Source organism: Protobothrops mucrosquamatus, unplaced genomic scaffold (genome assembly GCF_001527695.2).
Source record: "Protobothrops mucrosquamatus isolate PMUCROS unplaced genomic scaffold, P.Mucros_1.0 scaffold5023, whole genome shotgun sequence".
NCBI lineage: Eukaryota > Metazoa > Chordata > Lepidosauria > Squamata > Viperidae > Protobothrops > Protobothrops mucrosquamatus.
The window spans coordinates 26,712-35,014 of record NW_015390900.1 but is presented as its reverse complement, the minus strand read 5'-3'; the positions used below and the strand labels follow the sequence as shown (position 1 = coordinate 35,014).

At 42.8% G+C, this 8,303-nt stretch overlaps 1 protein-coding gene across 2 annotated transcripts in view; it reads left to right on the top strand.

Annotated features, from left to right (window-relative positions):
• LOC107299499 overlaps positions 1–8,303 on the top strand; it is a 27,864-nt gene that overhangs the window by 9,452 nt on the left and 10,109 nt on the right. Inside the window, exons 1-2 of one of the 2 annotated variants that reach the window (XM_015828858.1) lie at positions 84–145; positions 1,047–1,151. In XM_015828858.1, coding sequence (XP_015684344.1) covers positions 1,080–1,151 — 72 coding nt within the window. In that variant the 5' untranslated portion in view covers positions 84–145; positions 1,047–1,079. Of the gene's footprint in view, positions 1–83; positions 146–1,046; positions 1,152–8,303 lie in introns of those variants that run through there. The other variant, XM_015828857.1, reaches the window with a different exon arrangement.

The window sequence follows — 8,303 nt, the reverse complement described above, 5'->3', positions numbered from 1 at the left end:
TTTTTTACCGTTCTCATCCATGTTCGATAGCTTTGCATAATGAGCATTGCCTTTTTTTTATTCATAGAATCAAGAGTTTTCTCTCTCTCTGAAAGAACCGAACTGGGATTTGATCTTGCTCATCTTCTCTGACCTCCCCAGCCAGGTACCATTCAGATGTGTTGGGTTATTTATATCTTTGCTAATTTGCATGCTGCTCGGGAACAGATAGTTCAAGCTGTTGAATCACTGAGGGCAGATGCTTGCTTGTTCTCAGCCCTCAAGGGGGCCAGTGTTTTGCCTGGCCTTCCTTTTTCTTTTTCTTTTTCTTTCCTTTCCTCCTTTCTTCTCCCTTTCCTTTCCTCTTTTTCATTCACTTTCCTTTTCTTTCCCTTTCTTCCCTTTTTGTTTTCATTTCCACTCTTTTCCTTTTGTCCTCCTTTTCCTCTTTCCTTCTTTTCCTTTCCCCTCTTTTTCCCCCCTTTCCGTTTCCCTTCCTCCCTTTCTCCTTTCCTTTTTTCTTCCTTTTTTCTTCCCTTTTTTTTCATTTTCACTTTTCCTTTTGTCCTCCTTTTCCTCTTTCCTTCTTTTCCTTTCCCCTCTTTTTCCCCCCTTTCCGTTTCCTTTCCTCCCTTTCTCCTTTCCTTTTTTCTTCCCTTTTTCTTCCCTTTTTTTTCATTTTCACTTTTCCTTTTGTCCTCCTTTTCCTTTCCTTCTTTTCATTTCCCCTCTTTTATCCCCCTTTCCCTTTCCTCCCTTTTCCTTTCCTTTCCTTTTCTCCCTTTCTCCTTTCCTTTTTTTCTTCCCTTTTTGTTCCCCTTTCTTCCCTTTTTCCTCTCCTCTACTCCCTCCTCCCTCCCTTCCCCCCCCCCCCCCCCCCCCCCCCCCCCCCCCCCCCCATCAAGGCAAATTCTTTCTTGAGGCAACTGGTGACTCTTGGAGAGTTCCTAGCCATGTGCATCTGGTTTTCCTGTCAAGAATATGGAAGAGGGTTGCTGAACTTTTATTCACACAGAGTCCTGCTTTTGTACATTTCAACTTTTCATCTTTTATCCTGTAACCTATAGATTTAATGAAGCTGTTCTTTGTAAGGATTGGAAATGGAGTCTGCTGAGAAAGCAAGAAATAACCACTATAGAATGGAGCACACACCGAATGAAGAAACATCGCAGGTACAGGCAACTTCCGTTCTCCTTTGCAAAATAACTGTTTCATGAGGACTAATCATTATTGTTTGGATAGTAATAATATCCAATATTATTGGATATTTCTTTGGGGGTGTTGATGGAGACTGCTTTAGAAAGAAGGTTGGAGTTTATCGAAGAGCAAAGCCGGACAGAAGCATGGCTCTGGGAAAGCCGACCACATGTTACTGGGAATGATGGGTTTTTATACCTTCTGGGGCTCTTGAGATTGTTTCCTGTTCCTGTTTGAGGCTTTGTATTAACTGTGTCATGTACTTTGACCTGAGTCTGAGTGTGCCCTTTTGATNAGTGTCAAGGCAACAGGTTTTTTTTTTATACACTAAAGCAAACAAAACACCTCAGGTTATTTATCATATACAGAGCAGTTTCACAGTACAATATATTTCACACACTGGATCCTGAAAACACTTTATAGGCCGATTGCTACCAGGTGAGTCAACCAATTTCTTCTACAGGTGCAACTCCGACTTTGAAATGGTCACTGCCCTAACCAGGGTGTTGTTGAGACTGATTTCAGATTGTTTAAACGGCTCCGAAGTGGAGGGACAGGTGGTATAAAAGATGGAGTTTAAGGAAGTTAATTTGTTTCCTCTGTGGGACCCTGAAAGGTACAGCAGAAATCCTATCCTAGGAAGAATTTTGCTTTGTTCTGCTCAGTTTGTTTGTTTTTTGCTTTTCCCTTTTGGCTAGCAATAATGACTGCTTCATTTTGTTCATGTGTTATTATCTTTAAGGAGATTTGTTTTTAAATACTCGCTGCTTTACTATACTGAAAGTGGTGTATGTACTCCAAGGGTTTTTATGCAGTCTTTATTCCCAGGTAACTGGCTGTGGGATTACAACAAACCCTAACTAAAAGTAGTTGTTGGCTATACAGATCCCATTTTTATATTCCTGCAAAAGGCTTCACTTATTTTTTTCTACAGTAACCCGTTCTAAAAGGCTAGGGTATAACATCTTAAATTCTGGGATGCAAATGTTGCATTTCTTGGAAACATACTGAAGCAAGGCTACCAAATCCTAAATCTGGTACTCTTACTTTGGAGCCAATGCTTCCATATGCTCAGCTACTAATCTGCTTTCCACGCAAGGTGGCAATTATTGATAAAGGCTTTTTTTGCTAGTTATTTATGGCAAAATTGTTTATGCCACAGGGGAGGACAATTACATTTTTCCAATAATTTTAAGCTGAAAATGTGAATTAAGCGTATTTGCAAGGTGAAAGAGCAGAGGAACAGGAATGAATGCAAACCAAGCTCAGTTTCAAGGTGTTTATGATGACCTATATTTATTCATTGAACTTGTATGCTGCCCATCTCAGCTAACTTTCAAACATATATAAGCTGCATATAGCTTAGGATCTAGAAATCCAGATCCTAAGAGACCTTTCCCTTGTGTGTTTTTGTTCATGTGAACTGCCCAGAGTCTGTGAAAGTTGGGTGGCATACAATTTTAATAAATTATTATTCATTAAATGACAGAATACTCTTGCTGAGGTCATATTTCCAGTAATTCTCCATGTAGTAATTAAAACGTTTTTGATCCAAGTATATCATTTTTAAAATTCTTTATTCATTTCCAGTTGGCATCCAGTCTTAGAAGCTGTTTTCATAAAATACCTGCCTTTAAGTTTCCAGGGTATGCAAAAGGCCATGAGGGGTGGGGTTGGGTCAAAAAAGTCAAGATGGCAGCCAAATTGCCCCATGGTTGTGAGAGAAGGTTTTCAAGGGGCCACCATCTTGATTTCCTTTGAGGCCTCATAAATAAGCCCTTGAAACCAGATGGCCTCATTCCGTTTCGTATTGTTTTTAAGATTCTGAGCTTCAATATGGAAAGGAAAGACATGCTGTCTGTTGTGAGGGAACGTGTCAGCTTCCACTGTCAAGTTTATTTCTTGATTCAACACAAACCTCAACAGCATTGTTAGGAAATAAAGATGCTGGGGTCTGTAGCCTGAACAAAAGATGGAGATAGGCTGAGAGTTGATAGATAATACTCTAAGACAGGGCTTTTCAACCAGTGGTACGGGTACCACCTGTGGTACATTGGCACCTGGCAGGTGGTACGCGACCATCCTAGAAAAGTGGTAGCGGGGGAGGGGAATGAGCTGAACTGGTGGCAGCACCGCACAAGCCTGAGCGAGAGATGGCTGGAGCTGCAGGGCTGTCAGGGCTCAGCGGAAGCCCCAGGGTCAGCGCCAGACTCCAGCTGGAGCTCGGCGCTGATCCTGGTGCTTCTGCTGAGCCCTGAAGAAGCACCAATCAGCTGGAAAGCAGCACTGATCCTGCCCTTCTGCTGAGCCCAGAAGAAGCACCCATCATCTGGAATGCTGCAGCATCTCCAGGGTATTGTGATTTACATTCAGATGCTTGGCAACTGATTCATATTTATGACGGTCACAGTGTCCCAGGGTCATGTGAAGTGACCAAACCCTGCTGCAACTGACCAGCAGAAGGGGGGAATAAAAACCGAACCCCCCACCCCCGCTGCCAATCCTCAACAGAAATGCTCACAACAATGAAAACCTCGGACAGGAGGAAGAGCACTGCCGGGTGGGCAGGCAGGTGTCTTGCTCGGCTGTGGCTTGGGGGGCACTTTTTTCAGTGCCATTGTAACTTCGAACAGTCACTAAGCGAACTGTTGTAAGTCGAGGACTACCTGTACTTTTATCACGTTTTTCCTTTTTTTTTTTTTTTGGTCATGAAGTTTTTGACACCTTGCTAGGCGACTGGTGGTACTCGGATGTTGCCATATCCTAAAAATGGTACAATGGGTGAAAAGATTGAAAAGCCCTGCTCTAAGAGGTTACAAAATGTGGCAAGGGAATTTGCCCATATATTTTGTGCCTGGCGAAATCCTTGCAAGAATAGTGTCTTTGGTCAATGGGGAGGCCCTCCTGTATGGTAACCATGTTCTTGAGTGCCTTCAATGTACTTCCCAACTATTAATGTGCCAATAATAATAATAATAATAATAATAATAATAATAATAATAATAATAATAATAATAATAATAATAATAATAATAATAATAATAATAATAATAATAATAATAATAATAATAATAATAATAAAGTTGGAAGGGACCTTGGAGGTCATCAAGTCCAACCCACTGTTCAGGCAGGTAACCCTATACCATTTCGGACAAATGGCCATCCAGTCTCTTCTTAAAAACTTCCAGTGTTGGAGCATTCACCGCTTTTGGAGGCAGGTTGTTCCACTGCTTAATTGTTCTGTCAGGAAGTTTCTCCTTAGTTCTAGGTTGCCCCAAACTGTTCAGATTCTTTCTGTTAAATTATCTCAAGAGTCCTGATTCGAGTCATACACTTAATCAGAAACTAAACGCACAGGTTGACTTATGGTGAATCAGAATTAACTTACACATAGACAATTGAACAATTACAAAAATAAGGGAGTGATGGAGCAGAGCAAAGGATTGGACCCAAAAGTCTTTTCTGTAGGACAGGAAGTAAAAAAGCTAAATGCAAGAGGGGTTTGAACATGGTTACTCTATATTTGTTGATTAATATTTACAGGCTTTATAATTGCATGGTTGTTCTCATCGTGTTTTTGAATTACAAAAGGTGTTGAGATTTGCTGATATGGCTTTTAGTTTCCTTCAAAAAATGATACTTATTTGAAGTTTTTTGGTTTCTGGTAAGCCAGTTGAAGTGGTTCATTCCTTCTATGGGGTGAAGCCTGAGACACCCAAGGCTACAATGGGGTTTGTTGTGTGAAGGCAGCTAATCCATTTTGGCACCATCTTCTTTTCTCTCAGGCATTAGATTAGTGTTCCTCAACCTTGGAAACTTGAAGAGTTGAATTCCCCAGGAATCAGGCTGGCTGGGGAATTCTGGGAGTTGAAGTCCACACAACTTCAAGCTGCCAAGGTTGGGAAACATTGTGGTAGATGTATTGTTGTTATTCCATCAGCAGCTGTTGTAATTATAGTGTTTTTCCTGCTGGTTTTTTTAAATGATTTGAATGTGTAGCTTTACACAAAGCTATTGTTTATCATCTCTTTTCTATCTCTTCTTTAGAAGTAACTTTCAAATGGTGTGTCAGTGTATTATGTCCTAGCAGGAGCTAGCACCCAGCTGAACTTGCCAAGGCCTGACTAGAACTTGGATGGGAGACCACCTGGTAATCCCATGGCATTAAACTAAACCAGAAGGTTAAAATAGTGTATGAAAGAAGGCAGGGTTAATTGGTTTCATACTGTTGTCACAAAAATACCATGGCTGAGTTCATTGAATTGCTAGCAGTCAAACTCAGCTTCAGAGCATCTTACCCTAGATGTCAAAAAAGCAGTTGCCCAAGTTTTTTCTACATGGTAGCCTTATTCCATTGTCATATTGTCAAAAGGACCAATATTATTGCTTAGTCTGCTACCCTGAGCCATACAGTGATGGGTTTTGTGCCCTACCAAGTACAGGGGTTTCTCCAATGATAGCTGCCCATGGGTTTGTCAAAAACAGATCATGCCAGACAAATCTTATTGCATTCTTTGACCAGGTGACAAAATTAATGGACCAGAGGAATGCTGTGGATATAATTTACTTGGACTTCAGTAAGGCATTTGATAAAGTAGACCACAACCTGATAAGATAGAAAAATGTGGGTTAGACATCATCACCACCAGATGGATCCGTAGCTGGCTGACCGGCTGTACTCAGCGTGTGGTCCTCAATGGAACCGCATCTACATGGAGGGAAGTGTGTAGTGGGGTGCCCCAGGGCTCTGTTCTGGGCCCAGTGCTCTTCAACATCTTCATCAATATTTTGGATTAGGGGATAGATGGGGAACTCATCAAATTTGCAGATGACATCAAGCTGGCAGAAATAGCCAACACTCCAGAAGATAGGCTTAAGATACAGAGGGATCTTGACAGACTTGAACATTGGGCGCTATCTAACAAAATAAAATTTAATGGTGAAAAAAAACAAGGTTCTAAATTTAGGCAAGAAAAAACAAAGCACAGGTATAGTATAGGCAGTACCTTGCTCAATAGTAGCAACTATGAGAGGGATCTTGGAATCCTAGTGGACAATCACTTAAATATGAGCCAGCAATGTGCTGCAGCTGTCAAAAAAGCCAGCACAGTGCTGGGCTGCATTAACAGAGGGACAGAATCAACATCATGTGAAGTGTTAATACCACTTTACAATGCCTTGGTAAGGCCACACTTGGAATACTGCATCCAGTTTTGGTCACCATGATGTAAAAAAGATGTTGAGACTCTAGAAAGAGTACAGAGAAGAGCAACAAAGATGATTAGGGGACTGGAGGCTGAAATATGTAAGGAACAGCTGCTGGAATTGGGTATGCCTAGTTTAATGAAGAGAAGGGGGGACATAATAGCAGTGTTCCAATATCTCAGGGGCTGCCACAAAGAAGAGGGAGTCAAGCTATTCTCCAAAGTGCCTGAAGGCAGGACAAGAAGCAACGGATGGAAACTAATCAAGGAGAGAAGCAACATAGAACTAAGGAGAAACTTCCTGACAGTTAGAACAATTAACCAGTGGAACAGCCTGCCTCCAGAAACAGTGAATGCTCCATCACTGGAAGTTTTTAAGAAGAGACTGGACAGCCATTTGTCTGAAATGGTATAGGACAGTGATGGCGAACCTTTTAGAGACTGAGTGTCCAAAATGTACCCCACCCCGCACCCACCACCACTCTGCCCCCTGCTCCACCCCCGCCCTGCCTGCCTGCAGGACCACCCACCGCCTCCACGGCCCACCGCAACAGATCGCCCAGGTGGCCCTGCAGCACCATGCAGGGCCCTCCACCATGCCCTCCACCTGCTCCGCGCAGCTTCATGTCCGCGCGACGGGGCGTGAGGGTGGAGTCTTGTCCTTGCTGCCTGGCTGCCATGTCTTTGACTGCGCTGTTCCGCATGGGCTGCGCCCGGGGACAACTCTCCTCTGGGGGGGCTGCTGGTGAGGGGGCTGAGGGGGGATGCGGGGCTCGGGCGACGGTGCGCATGCCCACAGAGAGGGCTCTGAGTGCCACCTCTGGCACGCATGCCATAGGTTCGCCATCACTGGTATAGGGTTTCCTGCCTGAGCAGGGGGTTGGACTAGATGACTTCCAAGGTGCCTTCCAACTTTTTATTATTATTATTGTTGTTGTTGTTGTTATTATTATTATTATTATTTCTTTACATTAGACGGGCATTCGCAACAGAAAAATATTGGCAAGCATTATGGGTGTCGTAGTCCAACATATCTGGGGAGGGGACGGTCCTGGTTTACAGAAGATTTCCTTCTCTTTGGGAGTACTGGATCCTCAGGCTGGCAACAAAGCTTGAAGAGATGAAACCTTTGTTTTTGAAAGAGCAGGAGTTGAATATCCAGAAGGACTTTGGTTTGTTGACATAATCTGAATGCTACAAGGAAATGATCCCTATTTGCAAGTTGTTTATAATCCAAAGAAGGAATGCCCTGTCCCATAAATCACTCATTTCTTTTAAAGACAGCACACAAAACATGGGTGATGACCCATTTCCTCCTTATCTCCATTCTCAAGAACAGAGAATCTAGGGCAGAGCCACGGTAGTGCAGTGGTCAGAATGCAGTATTGCAGGCTAATTCTGCTGACTGCCAGGGGTTCGATCCTGGCTCAAGGTTGACTCAGCCTTCCATCCTTCCAAGGTCGGTAAAATGAGGATCCGGATTGTTTGGGGCAATATGCTGACTGTGTAAACAGCTTAGAGAGGGCTGTAAAGCACTACGAAGTGGTATATAAGTTTAAGTGCTACTGCTATTGCTATTTCTCAACTTTGGCAACTTTTAAGGCCTGTGTACTTCATCTCCCAGAATTCCTCTCTTCACCTGGGTCAAATTATCATTTATGTGAAAAGCTGCCAAATTTCTTGATGGCTTACCTCTGTTTTCTTCCCAGTCTCCCAGCCTCCTTTTTTTTACCGTTCTCATCCATGTTCGATAGCTTTGCATAATGAGCATTGCCTTTTTTTTATTCATAGAATCAAGAGTTTTCTCTCTCTCTGAAAGAACCGAACTGGGATTTGATCTTGCTCATCTTCTCTGACCTCCCCAGCCAGGTACCATTCAGATGTGTTGGGTTATTTATATCTTTGCTAATTTGCATGCTGCTC